The 19249-nt window shown below is 38.1% G+C and overlaps 1 protein-coding gene across 1 annotated transcript in view; it reads right to left on the bottom strand.

The window, feature by feature from the left end:
- Positions 1 to 19249, bottom strand: part of schip1 (schwannomin interacting protein 1) — a 170125-nt gene that overhangs the window by 150544 nt on the left and 332 nt on the right. Inside the window, exons 2-5 of the mRNA XM_020928709.2 lie at positions 19006 to 19099; positions 14462 to 14526; positions 14010 to 14093; positions 12862 to 12970 (exon numbers count right to left, since the gene is read on the bottom strand). Coding sequence (XP_020784368.2) covers positions 12862 to 12970; positions 14010 to 14093; positions 14462 to 14526; positions 19006 to 19099 — 352 coding nt within the window. The remainder of the gene's footprint in view (positions 1 to 12861; positions 12971 to 14009; positions 14094 to 14461; positions 14527 to 19005; positions 19100 to 19249) is intronic.

Below are 19249 nucleotides of genomic sequence, written 5' to 3'. Positions count from 1 at the left end.
AATAAAATAAAAATCTTTTTTTTTAGCCAATACACTGATAGTTGGTTGTACAGCAGAGGTGCTAGGAGCTTGGATGAACATGCCTGGCTGAGAAGCAGGCTGTGATAACCAAGAGAGGTCAGAGCAAGGGGGGTATATGGTATAAGAGATATAAGATAAAAGTTCACTGATAAAAGCAGCGATGCACAGATAGAGGCTTGGTACAGAATATCAATCAGTTCATAATAACACTAAAGAGAGGCTCATACAGCTGAATATATGTGTAAATGTATTTGATCTTTCTGATGCAAAGTGGGGGTTCAGACATTTGCTGGATTCTACAGAACATAACCTTTGAAAATCTCAAGGTGTATTTTACATTAATTGCACACCAACAAGAGGGCACATCTATGGATTATAAAATGGTTTGATGCTATTTTTTGTTGGATCAAGGCAACCAAAATATTTAAATCTATGCAATGTGAACAGCCTTAGCAACAATTTGCCAACAAATTTTTGGTTGAAATGGTTGAAATGCCACTTTGAGGATGCTTATAAATTAATCACTAAAAGAAATAAAAGAACCAAAACAAGTCAAATAATTGTAAACTTGCCAATGCAACCATCTTGATAAATAATACGTGGCATATTGCATGTCAGATGTTTTCCACCACTGCATTATTCCACACAATCACACCAGGTTGTTTCTGCCAGACGATCACCAACACTGCATTTACCCAAACAGACAAGCATGAAGTTCACCTTGACTTTTCAATGTCCATTGCAGTGGAAAGCTTATACGGATGGGGTACATTTTATGGCTGAAATGAAACATCAGAATGGAGTCTTAATTTGTCTTGTGTTGTGCAGCTTTAAACCAGATGCCCTTCCCTCACACCACAGAGCATTTATTTAGGCTTATACAGTAGATTTTTTATGCCATAAGGCTTAAAACAAACTGAGACACTTTTTATTCCACATTTACAAGAAGCAGGTATGTTTATGTTTGGTTCAAACCAAAATAAAATAATCCTATATAGATATCTAGAGGTCGTACCATCGTCACACACACCTATATACACACATACGGTTCAATGCCATTTTCAGACCTGATAGCCTACTCTATATCCATGATTACAAATACCAGGTGGTGACCACAGTCTCAAGGGGCAGGGTGAAGAGGCGCAGCTGAAATGGAGGTGGGTTTGACCTGTGGCTAGAGCTGCCCCCTGGAGGCCAGACTGACAGATGGGACAGACAGAAGAGAGTGAAGAAGGTATATAACAGAGTAGTAGAATGATCTGTCCATTCTCCTTGACATTCACATTGTACAGGGTGACTGATGTAGATACAGGCTGGCCGGGAGGCATGCCTGACTATGATGATACTCTACAAAACAGTCAATGGTGTAAGCTACAGCATGAGAACAACTGAGTAGAGTGGCACTAAAAATACAAATCAAACATAACATGTATTTGTTTTTTGTTTTTTTCTAGAAGGACCCATTGAGTCCCATCTCTTGTCTTAGTATGACATTATCCTTGTGTATCACTGGTGTTGAGTGTTGTTAAATAACTCACATGCTACAAATTGCTGCACTGCTTGATCCTGGAGATGTTCTGGTTCAGTCATCTAGTTAGTGTTTCATTTTTCAAGTACAAGCAAGACTAGCTCAATTATAAATCAGGCCAGTCTCAAACAATCAAACTGGCCTAAACCAGTACTAAATGACAACTAAACTGGATGAGGACAATCCACAACTATAATACATTACTAAAGCATACACTGTTGCCCTCAATACCACCAGAAGAACCCGTAAGCCCCACAGTTTGAGAACCACTGATCTAGCAATCATTGTGTCATTCATCAGTGGTAATAACATTACACCTGATGGAAGAATGTAGAGAAGACTATCCAAATGAATGTCTTGTCATTTTACTCCATAACATACCACATTAATGAAAAAGAACTCCTCTTGGGGGTGGACACAGAGTGAAGAGGTTTTCTTTCTCAGTTTCCTTCTCCATTTGGTGTGAGTGGCCTCGGACCAGGCACTGTCAAAGCTCAGGTGGAGAAAATGAAATGAGAGAAGAGGGGGAGAGGAACGGGAGAGGAGGGAGAGAGGAGCAGTAGTGGTCAGCTGGGCTAAAGGTTATACAAAGCTGTTAAAAACACCTGATCTACCCATTCACTGCTCGCTTTGCCACCAGGAGAAGCAGCCAGCCATAGCCAAGACATGATGTTTTTATAACGTGTGTACTCCAGTTTCTGTCTGTACATATCAACTAACCCACATAATTTATCAAGGCACAGGGTATTCATATAATTCATAACTGTTATGTAATCAAAAACAGGTTTAATAGGATTTGCTGTATAATGAAATATGATTACGGAGTCAATTAACAAGGAAGAAGGGTTGTCTTGGGACCTTGGCTTCTTAATTGATTAGATAAAATTTCACTCATTCCAGTTGTGTAACCCAATTCTGGAGGTCTTTTTCTATTATATATGCAGTCTAAAAAACACAGTCTGCAGGTACAGTAGTGGTGGTAGTGTATTTAGCAGTCAAACAAATTATAATTACATCAGTCACGATTTTTGATACATATGTTAAATAAACATCCCTCAACTAGTTAAATGTCCTACAGTACATGACACAGAAATCAACTCTTGTGAGCTTTAAGCCTTGTTTTAATGTTGTTACCTGATAAAAAACAAACCTGGCATTGTGTTTTGTTTAATTCTATTCAAACATTTTTGAGTAATTCTTTATTATTGATCTGTCTATATATCCTAAGCTCAAAATACTCGATTCTGGTAGTATAAGTTAACAGCTACTATTTAACTTTTATTCAGAAGAGATTGGTAATTCCAGGGCTGAAATCATCCAAGTGATTCTAGTGAAAGTGTATGGAGTTTAAAAACAGTGGATCACACCTGTATTACCACTGTAACACTCACAATGTGGAACACAGTGTTTTCTGTGTTTTCTGCAAGCCAGGGTTTATGTGTTAAAGATGTGTGAATTAAATAAAACACAACTCCAAATATGTTTGTGATGAGGAAACGGCATTATAACAGATCCAAAAATGGCATAATATGGCCCTTTAAGATGTTTTGGAATGCAGCAAAGATTACCACTAGCATAAGTGGATCTTTTGTATCCAGATACATAAACATCCATGTATGCCTTTTTCATGTCTGCTCAAGAGGAGTCCGTCACTCCTCACAGCTAGCCAAGGCACTGGGGGCAGCATGGAGAGTCTGATGTAATGCCACTTAAAACATTGGGATGGATCAGAGACAACATCACACACTGTCACAAAACACAAAGCCCAATCCCTTCCTTTGGTCTGTCAGGCATTACTGAGGGGAAACTAGGTAGGACAGCAAAGCCATTGAAGAAAATGGAGAAATATTTGGTAAGCTGCAAGCAGTCATTTAAAATACAAGAAGAGGAAATAAAAAAACCAAAAAAAAAAACAGAGCTAGTATGGGCATTACGTGTTCCCAGTTTCCACCATACTCACCAGAATAGACTGCTGTGCCAGGCAACTGTGCACACAGAGAGCCGTCTGGGAGATAAGGAGCTAAATATAACCATTACACAGGCTTGCATCGTGCTCCTCCAGCCACCAGGCCGGCTGTCGCACTGAGACCTGCGCCTTCCAGCAGGCAGACAAATGATCTGGATCTGACCCCATTGACGTAAACTGGCACAATGACATGGAAAAATTATGGAGATGAGTTTCTGTATTTGAAAAGTTGTCTGTTGAAGATGTAAATATTGATATTTGTTTATTAGCCTCATTCTCAAGTTTAGAGCTCAGGATAATGCAGACAATGCTATTCTACTTGATATTCCACTAAAAATAGAAAATATTTTTCTTTAAAAATGTAGAAGAATGATAATTATGTGCATATTATGGGGTAGGTTCTAATGCTTATTAGAATTTTTAGATTTGCCCAAACTAAGAATATGTTTTTCCCTTTCCATATCCATTGCATATTTTGTATGTTTAACAACTGTATAATTGCAGATTACTTTTAAATAGCATTACTAGGGAAAGCTCCAGCAAAATAAAAAGTTGAGTATTTTTGGTGGTGACAGACAACCCAATTAACAGCCAACACACCAAGGCTGTGAACAAAGACAAGAATAGATAGAAGACACAGTACATGAGAGAGAATTAAAGCAGGGCTGTATTAAGAAATAGGACTTTCCTCTGTCAAATACCATATTTTAAAACCACAACACTAGCCATTTTTCCCAACCTTTAAGAACTACACTAACCCCAATTAAACATGCAGCCTTTATGGGTAAAAAGCTGTAGTTAGAGTCTTAAAAAAGTCATTCAAATAGTCTTCAATGCAGAGCAAATAAAACTCCACGAGCGCTGGAAGAGGCTGCCATCTGGGGTTAGCAATTATCCACTGAAGTAATGATCCTTTATTGCGCTATAGTTTTTTAGTAAAGCTGAGCCATTGTATTCTGACTTGAGCTTCTGCGCCTGTAAATGGGAAAAAGCATAATTATTTTATAAGCCATTTTTCTTCTTGAAAGCTGAATATTACTCGTATTAAAGATTCATGGGCATAATTTTGCATGTTAGATTTTTATCTTATCTGTTTGAAGACACAGGACAGAGTTCTCTAATTATGTGTCTACTACATATATGAAGTCAAAACCACAAAGGAAATTGCCTGATAATATGTTTAATTTTTTGAAGGAATCAGACAGCGAACCCAATCTTTTGAATGACAATGGATGACAGTTTTCAACCTTTCTTGCACTAAAAAATACTTTTGGCACGTAGTACCTCTGAGAGGAATTTAGTGAATAAATTATTCATAATTCTATTACAGCTTTTGTTGACCCAGCAAAATGAGACAAAATAAAGGTCACTTGCACTTTTTCCACTTAAGTTTGACAGATTCAAACTCTATAGAGCACCATTATCAGATAGATACTTTGAGAGAACCTTTGCTCTCTTATTAAGTGTTTAAACAGTGAATGTGCTAGAATATATATGTTGCAATGGCGCTAGAAACAAAAGGCATAAACAAATCTACACTCATTGTGTAAACCTTATGCTCTGTCTAATGCAATCCGATCAACCTCTGAGTACACTGGTTCATGACAATATAGTTCAGGCTACATTCTGAGTAAAGGCTATATTGTGAGATGATAAATTGTGGCACTGATATTATCCAGTTGTTTTGCTTCCCAAACTCCATTGGATAATGACTAAATATTTTATTGTTCTCCTAACAAGACAGACATCTGTATATACGCTGTATACAGTAGATTGTCTGTATTCACATCATTTTCCCATTTTTCCCTGTAGACTATCTGACATAAAATGCAATTTGCCGCTGAGGGAAAAGCAGAAAAAATTGAGGAAATGCTTTACAGTAAACAGCTCTGAGTCCAGCACCATAATCATCACCATGATGATACAATCATTTCTACATAAAGTAGACTACTGGAGTCACATTATATATCTAATATTACACTAAGAAATAGAACTGTGCAGATGCACACTACATGGGATACAGCTCTGCTTCACTGGGTTGGCTGCTTTTCAGATACAGTAATCAGAGACATACACGGGGCATGAACACAGATGTTTTTAGCACATCAGACATCTCAAAACCTTAACCAAAAACATCAGAAAAATATCACGGTATTCTTCCTAACTGATCACACCATTAATATTAAGTAATAAATACACATTCTGACTACAAAGTTGCAGTTGTGAAATAGTTATAACTCCAAAACTTCCATACTTTTAGACAAACTTTGGACCAAGTGCAGCACAGTGACTGTTATATAAGACATACCTGACAGGTTTTACCTTCTACAGTAGGTTATTGGCTGTGATTGACAGGTCTGAAAGTGCCAGATATCTTTTGCATCAGTAAATACATAAGGACACCCTGAGAAAGTTCACCGTTACCATGGGAATGACAGAACATAAGGGTTGAGTGAGTTCTTGTTTAAACTTCTGGAGGGACACACGACAGGTAATGTGTGTTGTACACGCAACTTGGCGCTAAAATGTTAATGTGTATGCAAATGTGCTTTTGCAGTGGCTTCAAAGATCCCATCTATCATGGACAAAGGAGAAACTTCAAAGACAAGATGCAAGGATAAGAAGATTCCAACACACCAAGGCATACTAACTGCTCACAATAGGATTACACCTACAAGCCTGGAGAAGGTATTCATCAACTTCTGTTTCAATGTGTTTATGTCCAGCAAAATACTATTACTATTAGATGTAAAAACTAAATGCTTCTTTGAAACGTATGAGGAGATCAAAAAGCGAAAGTGTGAAAGGGCACACACAGATCAAATAGGCCTATAAGAAATCCACCCACGGGACATGAGCCTCTGCAGGCATTAGCAGTGAGGAGTCCTACTCAAAGCACTCACACCAGGAGAATGGAAAATATAGAAAAAGACAGAACAATCTTATTTTGTATTATGAAAACTTTGAAACGTACAAAAATGGAAATTGTACTACTAGGACTAAGGATTTTATAGTGAGAAGAAACATCATAGTTACACTTTCTGAATGAAAAAGATATAATATTGTGACTTTTTTCATCACTTGCAGGGTTAGTTTTTTGGAATATAGATAAACTGAGGTAATACCCTCCAGCTAAGGCAGCCCTGACCAAGCCTAGCTCAAGATCTGGTGATGGGTCTTAGTCCCCGGGCGCTGTAGTGCAGCAGCTTACTGCTCCTGATAGGTTGGCCCAGCGGCATTGAAGGTTGAGTCAATTGCAGAGGACAAATTTCCCTACAGGGGCAATAAAGTGTACCTTCACCTTAATCATATCTTTTTTTAAAATATATTTTTTCATAATTATTTTCACAATTTTATTATGACCTGTATAATCATGATTTGACATGCCAAACTATAAGTATTTATAACAACATTTCAAAATGTAAACTTCTAATCTTCACCTGCAATTCACCAGCAGGACAGAAGACCTAAGATCTTATCAAACAAGTATGTCCCAATTGGGATTTCTACATTCTTTGCTTACTCCTGCCTTTGACTTCCCTCTCCCACACCAGCTCCCCTGAGATTGCGCGCAGTGGGTATGTTGTCAGTGGAAGATTAGGGGGTCTCTGATCTGCTTAATGGCCAGTAATGGTGCAGGGCTGACAAACTGAAGACATGTTGGAGATCTGGAGAAGAACGGTATCTCCTCCCTCCATGATCATGTCCTATACTGATTTTATGCAACTCTGCTCTCCTCTAGGGACCTCATTATACTAGCCATAGCCACTCTGTAAACATCTGTGTAAATGTAAAGAGCAACTGAGAATATCCAGATGAATTAAATAAAAATTGTAAAGAAAAAATTTGAAATGAAAAAATATCCGTGAGGGATGTTTTTATGTTCAGGTGATATAAAGATGCTGTGTGTAGCCTAAGGTTCCAGATTGTTATTACTCTACAGATGGTTGGGAGCTTCCTAGCAGATTTATGAGTTGCTGTATAGCTGCTATAAGAACTTATACATGTTGTACATCCATGTGGCCATATGTGAGCCATTCTTGTTTTGTCTGAGTAATGTCATAATTTGTTTTCAAGGTAAATAAGCAAATAGAAGCACCAAGGATGTGCCGAGAAACAGCATCTAATTGCAAACCGGATGTATAGGATTGCGTTTAAATTCATGCAAACAGTTGTAAATATCAAATCATGTCAAGATCACATTGACATTGAAGGTAAAATTACAACTGTCTCTTCTTGTTCATTTACTCTTTAGCCTATGTAAGTACTTTAAATTCCATAAACATGAACTATATGTGCCCATGTTCAAATCAAATATAATATTTGCTTGCGCTAGTGTTGATTTATATTGATGCCCCATTTATTTTTGTTATAATTTGGTGTTTTGGTCCTTAAGATTATTTGAAACCAAAGGGAGCTTCACAACTGTGTCATTTGGTTTGCCAGTTCCAATGCTGGAAATGAGATATGAACCATCACTACCTAAACCCCAGCATCTGCATCATCATTACTCAGGGCTAGTGGAGCCTATGCAGCTCAGTGAGTGAATTCTGGAGACTTGGAGCCTTCATATGAGGCATGTGCATATTGAGAATGAAAAAAAAAATGTGTAGGAGTCTTCTATATGCAAGTTAAGGCAATGGCAACCCAGGTTCATTTGTGATTGTAATACTTTAACACTACAAAGAGTGCAGGCTTCATACAGTTAATTTCTCAGGTGTCTCTGCTCCAATGTTCTGATAGCAGAGTTTCTTGGCATATCTTAGGTTAAAATTGGGTCTGTTGACTCCTCTCTCCAGTTAGGACATGAATGTCATTGTCTCCTCTCAGTGCTTTCCTGGTTCTGGTTTTCACGATTGGGTCCGGACCTGCCCTGTTTCTTGAGGAAAGGACCATGTTCATTCCTGGGCCTTTAGCTGGATGAAGGTCCCTTGGCTCTGCATTCTCCAGCTTTTTCTTGTTACTTCTCCTTTTTGAGTAAGTTTCCCATCTCACATCTTTGGCTCCATTGTCCACATTTGGACCCATGACAACAATCTAGAGACTGGGCCATGCTCTCCTGCTCTGTTGAGGTTGAGGAAACTGCACAGAATCTAAACTAGTTTGAAGGCCTCCCACCATTGTTTCAGGTCAATTGCCTAAAGCATGACAACTGGATTTTCTCTGTTTTGGTTTGTTATTCATAATAATAATGATAATAATGATAATGATAATAATAATGATAATGATAATAATAATGATATTATTATTATTATTATTATTATTATTATTCAGTAATTCTGAGTAGGGTAGCAATTGTGAATTAGTAAACTGTACCCAGTTTTTATTTTTTGAAACCAGATGTGATGGAGTAGATATTTTTTGAAACCAGATGTGATGGAGTAGAGCTCCATTCTGCAGCCATTGGTGCCAAACCTCCACAGCAGCTGCAGCTATTCTCTCTTGGTAATTCCAGGAATGGACCATTCAATTTTTATTTTATTTTTTTATTTTTTGTCCATTTCATGTATATTGTCCCTCATAAACAAATAAATCATCACTCTTTAAAACTCAAAGTATCCTGCAATCAAAAAACTAGATTCATATAATAATTATATGTCACTATTTTAAAATGGTTAAGATATTGATTATAAATTACAGTATTGTTATTGGTTGTGGATTAATGTGGTTGAGTATTGGCTAAATACTGTTCGAGTACTTTGATGTAATCCAGCCAATCCCAAAGTGTTCTGTGCCATGGTTTCCCTGTCAGTGCAAAGATCACACCAGACCCCTAAATAATCATTTACATTACATTAATATAATATGTAATGTTTTTTTTCCTTAGACTGAAATGTTGAACATTATAGTATGCCTGTAGGCTTAATACTAATATAAAGCAATACATTTAAACTAATATCTTCAGTAAGGTTGATTTCAAACAAAATTTTCTTTTTATGCTTGTTTTATGAAACAACTTTTGGGGGTCGTGCAATGCCTCTGAGGTGCCCTAGGGAGCCACGGACCCCTTTTTAAATGCACTGCTTTAAACAAGCTGAGAAGGTACTGTCATTTATGCACAAAATACACACAAACTTTAGCTAAAGTTTGGAAATGTTCCCACAGAGACAATGTTTTGCAAAAGCCCTTCTATTTTGAGTAACTATCCATCTCCAGTCAGCAGAGCCTGGGCCCATTTTGACAGTAAATAACCCAATAGGCAAATGTCATGGCTATTAACTGAATTAAGTCTGATCGATGTCAGCTCCAGAGCACAGGAATATAAATTTATTTGAAATGAGACACAAAACGAATGGCAATAAAACAAGTCATCTGTTTATATCCGTCTGATCTAGTGTGTGCTTCCTCTGTGTGTTGTGTGCTGGTCTGTAAGGAGTGGGTGGAAAGGTGAGGTGACAGTGTGAAGAAGGAATTATGGAGGGTTAAGGTACAGGCTTTGTAGAACTACTGCAGCTAAAAAAAAATGAGAAAATGATCTTCCACACCACCACAGAAACGCTTACATACAGAGTTTTGCACAACCACTGAAAAAATGAGCAACTCACAAAGACAAGTAAAGATCAATGTCAGACAGTCAATTTTTCTGAATGCATTCTTTGTTTTTCCACCGGCTCTCCATCTGAAATCATTCCATTAGTGATCAGGCAGAAACTGAGTAGTGTCTTTGTAAAGCCAGCTACAGGACTGGAGCAGCACACAGCTTTGATCATTGATTTGTCTCTGAATACAACTCACCAGACCCTCCCATAGAGTCACACTGAACTGTGAATCATGGAGATCCAGTAAAACAATGAAGAACTCATACAATGTACTACTTATGTCATGGAAGTACAAATAGGCCTGCTCTGTATAGTTTAAACCAAAAACATGGTAATAGGTGTAAATCCTTTATATAATCATCTAATCAATCTAACCATTAAATTTAATTGACTAAACAAAAACTTCTAAATACATATGAACTTAAGTGATGTAGTACTTGCATAACACCACAGTGCATTTAGAAGTGAATATACAGAATGAAGCATTTTTCAATTCAACAAGCAAACATATCACAGCTGCAAATAAAACTTTTAAAATTTTACATCTGTGGATATTTATACTAGATTGAATAGGAATATGATTTTAAACATAACAAATATTCATTACTTACAAATACCCAATTATCAGAGAGTGGTTTATGTAAATGCCTCTTACATAAAAACTTATGCTACAGTACAGATGTAAAAATATAATATATACATACAGTATATCAAAAATCAGTCCTTGGTTTAGATTTGTTTATGCTGCTTTGACAGTCTCTACAGGAGCCCCTATGGTTCTGCCAATACACTGCAGAGCTGTGTCCAGAACAGTCAGACCTATTGATTTACAATCAGTGGGCAGGACATGTAGGGTCCGGCCCCAAGGTGTATAAATAATACATTTGGACCTTGGGCTTTGGCAGGTTTGAGACCACCACGGCTGCCATGTGCTACAGCCATAAAACATAAGGAGCAGCAGTCAGTGTTGATATAAGGAGTGGAGATGTGGATGTTTTTCAGTTGGAGTTGAAGATGTAGAGCTGCTGTGCCTCATCTACGACTATGCGTTTGTGTACTCTTCAATATGAGGTCCTATGAAATATGCATGAAGTGTGCTGAACCCCCACCCCTCTCCTACGGGGCAGCAGCAGGGTCCTTCAGGCACATGAGCTCATATCAGTACTCCCACACAGTAACACACATACACAGTAACATAGTACGACAGATGTATGGAAGTGTCCAGGCCTCAGACTGATGAATGCCCGTCCTTCACATCGCTCATGCAACATCCTCAAGAGGGCGATATGTCGGAATCAGGACAGATGGAGAACAGAAGATGGAAATATACAGAGAAAGGGCTGGTGCAATGTACAGGGGAGTGAAAAGTAATTTATAACTATAAACGATGTCTGTGTAATCAATCAGTTGTTCAGGTAGGATCACACTACTGTAGATCAATACAAATAAGCTAACAAACTGAAACTGTAAACAAGTGTGTTAGTTTCAGTGTAGTTTCAGTGTGGTGGGCATTTAATTCTGTGATATTGTGTTTTAATACTGTTATGTAAAATGATCCACAATGTAATGTATTGATGTTGACATTATAAATTTCAAACATTAAAATAATGCATTTTGAAATTGTTTAAATTTTGTATATTTTACTTAGAAAACTAAAGTAATGTGTGTGTGTGTGTGTGTGTGTGTGTGTGTGTGTGTGTGTGTGTGTGTGTGTGTGTGTGTGTGCGTGTGTGTGTGTGTGTGTGTGTGTGCGTGCGTGCGTGTGTGTGTGTGTAGTTTAATTTATTACAGTGATTTCTACAAGCAAGACACATGTATTTGTAGTTTTTTGTTGTTCGTTTTTGTTTTCACTTGCAGGTAGAAAGGCTTCAGTGCAAATGAGAAAAATGCAAAGGTATGAGACTATACCTTACAATCCCGAAATGAACATGATTAGCTATACTATACTCATTAACTAAAGTCCCCAAATAACGTTACACATCATTTCAGTAATCCAAAATGGCACAGAGAGCTATTGTTTGTCATCTTGCCTTAAAAGTTACAGTAAGTTGTAATTAAGAAGACATTTGCTGTAGCACTAATGATGAAGTCTTTGGAGCAGAACAAACAACCACAAGTATAATGCACACACACTGACAGTCCCGGTCCATCTGTTTACTGGAGGAGTCGTGGTGCTCTGTGACTGGTTTAAGTGAGTGGAAAATAGTCCCTCTCCCACATGCACAGACATGACATCAGATTTCGTGTGCCCAGCAGTGTGGGTAGTCTTTGAATATTTGGTCTGCCACTTGAAAACTCGAGCCATCTTTTAGATTCATCTGCTCATCTATGGCTTCGCTGTTGCATGTTAACTTTGTTCTTTCTGCTCTGTTCACGGTTTATCGACAGACTTTGTTTTTGGGCCTTTTGTTTGGCTGCCATGCCCTGTGAGCTCTGTTTAATTTCTCCACTGCTTTCCCTTGGGAGACAAAGGCGGGCGGGCTGGTTCGACGGGGAGGACGGGGGCAGAGGCACTTCATTAATCAATCAACTAGCTAAGAAAATTTACCTAATTAACTGCTAATTACAGATCTGGGCATAGTGCCAGCTGGCATCCCTTTCACCTCCGCCAACTCGACCCCCTCAGTTGCCCAGATGACACGAGAGGTAAACAGCCCGCCCTAATCTTCCCCAGTCTTTGCTTTTGCCTTTAGAGGACTCATTAGCACAGCTACTTAGCCATTACATCATTTACAAAAGCATCAACTGACAATAGATAACTTCAGTCTTCACTTTTTACTACTGTGTTAGTAAGATATTTGCCCTACCACAGAAACATTAGTAGTCATCAGGAGGCTGGATGGTGCCGTCAAGCTCTGGAGATTCTTCTCTTGGCAGGTCCACTTGCCCCGTTTAGCACGCCAGGCCCTCTGAATCCTAGAGGAATTAGCGAACAGAAAGTCTTAGAGACCATTTGTATCTTGTTTTACTTACCTAATATTAGAGTAACGTTAGAAAATGATACATAGAAAAGACCTGTTGAGTGCACGGCCTTCTGAACCCTTGAATCCTTGACTAGCAAGCAAATAATAATTGTACATTTTTACTGAATTGTATTCTATGTTTATTCTTAGAAATGCCTTCCTTCAAACTCTACAAGAAACCAACAATAACTTAAAAGTTTCCCTGAAACTACAATATTTCAATATACAAGTCCAAAAGTTCAAGAAGTGTCTTTCATCTTTACAGTGGACCTAACAATAAGGCCCAGACTGCAGTCCAGGAGTCAGATCAATTACTCAATGAAGAAACACATTCACCTCCAGTGGAGCAGAGAGACAGTCGGGCCAAATGGAACAAATTGAATTAAGCCATAACTTGGAGCTCCAAAACCAATACCTTTCCCCTGGCCTTTGTCTATCTATGCTCTCCTCACTTTTATTCAATACTCCTTTCTTCTACATCTTTGTTCTGCCATGCTTCTTGGTCCACTGCAGACTTTCAAGTTTATTCAGACTTTTTTTTTTTTTTTTTTAAACCATGTTACCTTTACACATTCCCAACATGTTAACTCTACTCAGAAAAATTGAGTTTTTTTTTTCAGTTCTCAACTTTCTTCGAAACAAGAGCTCCAGGCAAACACTGTCCTTCCCCGATTGCACCTATTCCCATTTAGACAGTTTCCAGGAGAGTTAGATAGTAATCTGCTGGGGTCATGCACTCTGAGGTGACCTCTTATTCTGACAGTGAAACTTAATCAGCAGCAAGATTGAATTAAGCCAAAACACATTTGATGTCTTTCTAATAAAGTAATAAAAGTGCTGTGAGGTCACCAAGGACCACTGCTGCATGTACTTTCATTAATAATGAAAAACCATAGCAGGGATGATAACATATTAAGAAATAACTACAGAATTCTTTAGACAAATATTTGACCTTAATTTGGAGCATAAACATGAAAGTACGGGAGACTCACACAGTGGCCTTGATTTCCAAGTGCTGCTGTTCAGAGCGACGAATTTTATTGTCGACATCGTCCTCTTTGCGACGTGAGCTGCTCCTATGACATGGCAAGAAGAAAGATTAAATTGAAAGTAAACAAATGACTATTACAAGATTTGACAAATATAAGGTGGAAATAGGGAGGAATATTGAAATTATAAATCAGAACTGTGTGCCCTTACAGGGGTATTTCATGTTGTACAAATTAAATTAATGAAAATATGAATAAAAAATAAGAATTACAAGCAACTCTTGCTTTTTGTACAATAAACACCACTGCTCAGCAAAGGATGCAAGGATCTCAACAGGTGCACTGAGAGGTAATGAGGTTTAAATTTGGATAAAAAGTAGCTAAAACTAAAACAAAGTTTTGCATAATATCACAGCTTTAAACAAAGACATTTCATGTCAGTGCGCATGGCTCACCTCTCCTGCTTCACTACTTGTCCTCCACTGTGGTTGCAATATCGATGATACCTCTTCACTTCCTCCTGTACACAAGAAGAAAAACAACAATATCAGCTTTGAGTCAATAGCACTCAATATACAAAGAATAAAACACAGGCCCTTTTGCATTTGTGGCAATATGTTGTAGAGAAGAGTAGAGTATTTTAATATCTGATTCTGAACAGCTACCTTTGTTAGGGTGACTTTTCCTGTGTGCCTCCTTACAACCATGTTTTAAGTCAATTAGTGTAATGCACACATAATTAACAAACCACAACAACATGGAGAGCAGGGCAGTTCATATTGTGTTGTATTGTGTTGTTGGTTTGTGTAGCAGTGGAGCAGGATACCAGCATGTGTGCTCTCTGCAGGTGCCAGCAGTCACACAGCGGCTGTGCTCAGGTTGGGGGAAGAGGGGGGGCAATGAGGACACTGCTGTTCAGCTCAGTGGGTCCAGACAGATGGATGGGCTCTTATAGCAACTCTAATACAAACAATGTCATCGCGCTCACACACACACAAACTTTATATGTAATGTTTTCAAGGGATGTAATAGTTATAGGATCAATGATATCAAGATTGCAATTCTCACATATTCCAAAACTACAGTTGTTTGTTTGGTTGTTTGTTTGACAAGTGGGGCTGAATTTGTGGCCATATTTGATACTCTTTATATTGGCTTCACCAGTCTACCACACTAGTGTTGGTGAAGTCTAATTTGTTAGTAATTAGTAATTATTTACTATATAATTATTGATTCAGTTTTTTTATGCTCTTGCTTTTATAAGTACAACAGCAAGTGCTCTGAGCACTCTGCAAAAGGCCAAATGGGGTTGAGAAATAACTATATTTACAAGTGTTATACTGTGTGAACTCGACACAGATGGTGAGGCTAAAACAGGCATTTGGAGGAACATACTCAGGGTTTGTCTGTACTTCCTGCAGCTGTTGGCATCATTTTGTTGTATTTCATAACAGGAGACTTGGACAGCAGGAACTATCCATAATATAATCAATCATCCAAAATATGAGCTGCCTCTGACATATACGAAAATGATATACAAAATCAGGTGACCTCTGTATAAAAAATAGCTTAAAAAGATGAAATGGAAAACAGTGGCCTCCTCTGCCCTTTAATTGATGAGTTATTAAAATCTTAATTTCTTCGAGACCTAGTTCTATCGGAGAGATGGATGACCAGGATATTAACAGTCACATTCACATACAGCAAAATTAAAAGACAAAAGCTGAATCAGTCTGTGCTCTTGCAGAGAGCATTTGCTGTGCTTTAGAGAAACTTTACTCATTTGATAAGAACAAACATGTCTGTCAAAGAGCCCACACGTGTCAGTGAGATCTAAGACTGTACAGGTACCAGATAATCAGTCAAAGGAAATGTCCACTCTGAGGTAGAACCAAACCAGTAGAGATGCTCATTAATCGTACCATTGGAAATCAATTTACATGAGCAGAGCATGGCCAGAGTCAACATTTACTTTCACTTGACTCACTTAGTACAAAAAGACCCTGCAGAGAGAGGTACGAAGAGAAAAGTGATCTCATCCACTAGACATGTAAATAATTAGTAACAGGTCATTTTGTATGTACTTCAAATATCATTCCCATAAAACAAAAATGTCATACCTTGATAAAGCAATGATAATTGGTTATACATTTTATACATTTTGAATAAAAAAATATATATATATATATATCATCTGGTGTAATACAGAGCAAGATCTAAATTTTTTATTTATTTTTTTAACAAGTCTAACCCAAAACACTTAAATAGAAATGTCAAGACTTCAGCATGTGCTCAAAGGAAAAGGTCAGCTGATTACTGCACCATTTAATTTCATTTATTCAAATTTTCTTGCCGGATGGGCCAGGCTAGGCAAGGTATACTCCAACTAATACACCAAGATGACGATGCCATGTTCAGGAGGCTCAAATCGTGAATTTGTGGTTTAGTGAAAATTAGTCTTAATTTTCATAGACATTGACCACTACAAAGCTGGAAGACATTGCCTGGCTCTAAATTATTTTGTTGTAGCAAATCATAAGATTCAGCAAAATTAGCATTGATATTCATCCTAAATTGCAGTTATTTTTTACCATTTTGTATTGCTGATGCCTGAACTACTGCAATTGTCTTCCCCAGCACATTCTAAAGTTTCTCAGTGGGGTTGGAGTCTGACAATGGACACCAGACACGTTCAAACGTTTCTGAGAATGCAGTAATTATCCAAAAGGGAGCATTTTACTCTTTGCTTTGTGAACTGTATGCATTTTTATTGTCCAGAAACATTAAGGATTTAAATGAAACCATGAACCATCTACATTTTTGTTTATACATTTAAAAAAAAAAGACTAAAAACAAGTGAAAAAGCAGGTAATGGGAGGATATGTTGGGACTTGTAAGACACCTATATGATAATGCACCTCATCTCACTCCTACACAGGTTATTACGCCTCAATTGCAAAGTGTTTGAGTGAGCACTCAGCTCTGTCCCACCGGAGGAGAGGAGATCATGTGCATCTGGTACAACCCCCATGCATCACACATTAATGCACCTTATCTGAGCTGAGGTTTTGTAAGGGAACTACATAGTCTTCAGTTTCATTGGAGACATGCAATGCTCTGCAAAGTAAAACATTTCTTCAGATGCAAAAGAACCAAATTAAATGACAGAAAATTAAACACCAAAACTCATTTGGACTTCATGGCACAAAAAAAATGACAGGTTTTAGAAAAAATATGAATCGCAAATTACACCCAGAAATAGAGTTTTTGCAATCTATTTGGAAAAGGTTAAGATAAAAAGGGGGGAAAAAACATTGTAGATTATTCAATTGTGTTTATTTAAACTTTAAGACCAAACTTCTATATTGACTTTTATAAACTAACTGGCAAACAGTTTATAAGACTGACTAAAAGCCCTAGCATTTGAAGACAAACCCAAAAAGAATATATAATTGTATCTATACATACAGCAATTTGCAGGTGCTTCTTTAGACTAGTGGACTGATGGAAGAGCACGCTGGTTTGATCCACAGCTCTCGGCCTCACAGAGCAAGTGCTTTGGCAACAATGTCACCTGTGCCATATATTTCATCCATAACCTCATTAAAACGTTGCTCCTCCTTCCCCTCTCATTGGCATGCTGTTTAAATAAACACTGTGTAAAATGTCTAACAACATGGACCCCGGGCCATAAAGCACCCCGCTCTCATTGATTATGGCGTAATAGCCGCATAGATTAATGCGCTTCTCGGGGGTTCACGCCTCAATAATGAATCTGAATCACTCAGAGAGACACAGTAAGTACAACAGCCTGTATATAACCTGCATTTATACATGGACTCATTTTTCACACACCAATTACCGGTTAGTCCAACAAATGCAATGCAGGCGGGTGCTTTTGTGCTGGTCAATTTCTTCAAAGTGCAAAAATATTATTCAAGCCAAATTCTGACATTTACATTAGAACATATTTTACAAGCAAGTATATGTATAATAAGTAAGTATGCTTTTGTGGAAATGAGGTACAAACACAATTACAGCTGCTTACTGCTCAGTAGCACCAAATAGAACAAGAATACTGTGTAACTAATGCAACTGTTATTGTAGTAATAACAATAGCGTTAAGGAGTAGTAAGAAGTAGTAGTTTCTAGACACACTGTAGGGAGGATGAATCAAATTTTAATTACTTCTACAAGAAAAGTTTATTTAAAATGAACATTCGTTTTACTCAAACTGATAATTGAGGGACACATCTGTATACATGTTCTGCTGCTTCTTCCCCCCATTCTGAGATGCCTGACACTGGGGATGGATCAGTCAAACTTGTCATATTGTAAGGATGTAAGATGAAGCGAGAGAGGCAGATTGGGACAGTGCAATGGTCCAAACAGAGAGGAGGAATGAATTACTGTCTACTATGTATGTGTGTGTGTTGGAGGGATGCATCAGGAGGATATATTGCACGGTAAGACGGAAGCGGTGATGGAGCAGGGCTTTCAGAGCTCACACACTCAATATCTCCCACCACGGGTAATGTGCAACACTTTGCCATTAAATATTCACAATCTGCATTCAACCAGGTGAACTTGCGCACCTATGATCAGACACGCACATAGTTTGTGTTATGAAAATCTGTACAAATACTTGCTTGGCTATTTTAGATACTAATGAAAGATTACATCATAAGGGCAGGTCCCAATCTCAGCCTATTGAGTCATGATATAATGATGTAGCTACAGCTCAGATTCTCCATAAGAGTAGTTTGTGACTTGTTCCATAGAATTAAGCCTATAATAGTGGGCAATAACATGTCCCACATGCACAATCATTCAGTGTTTATGAGGCTGACAGTTGTGCCTTCAGTTGAAAACCTCTGGGAAATAAAACGCAACAGTGCAAGAGCAATTTTATTGTAATCCATTAGTTGTGAATCTACGATCAATTTACATATAACGCCAGCTAAACGATGACCTAATGTTGTGACCGTGTGTGACTTACCTGGCTGTTAATGCACAGGGCAAGGTGCTTCCTTTCCCGGGATGCAGCCACGTTCCCACTGCGCAGCCTCGCCTCCTCTCCCTGGTACATGCTTCTGGAAACGACACAGCTCAAGTTAGACACTCATCCAAAATGCCAAATAATGTGTGAGCGCGCGAACTGCGTGTGCTTACGGTAATGCTTGTAGCCTAATAGCACCACACAGGACATGCAGCTGTACTGTAGCAGGCAATCAGGAACATAT

This window comes from Boleophthalmus pectinirostris, unplaced genomic scaffold (genome assembly GCF_026225935.1).
Source record: "Boleophthalmus pectinirostris isolate CB_2022bp ecotype Guang Dong unplaced genomic scaffold, ASM2622593v1 HiC_scaffold_9, whole genome shotgun sequence".
NCBI classification, from domain to species: Eukaryota; Metazoa; Chordata; class Actinopteri; order Gobiiformes; family Gobiidae; genus Boleophthalmus; species Boleophthalmus pectinirostris.
The sequence above is the reverse complement of the archived record's forward strand: the minus strand, read 5'-3'. Positions and strand labels throughout refer to the sequence as shown.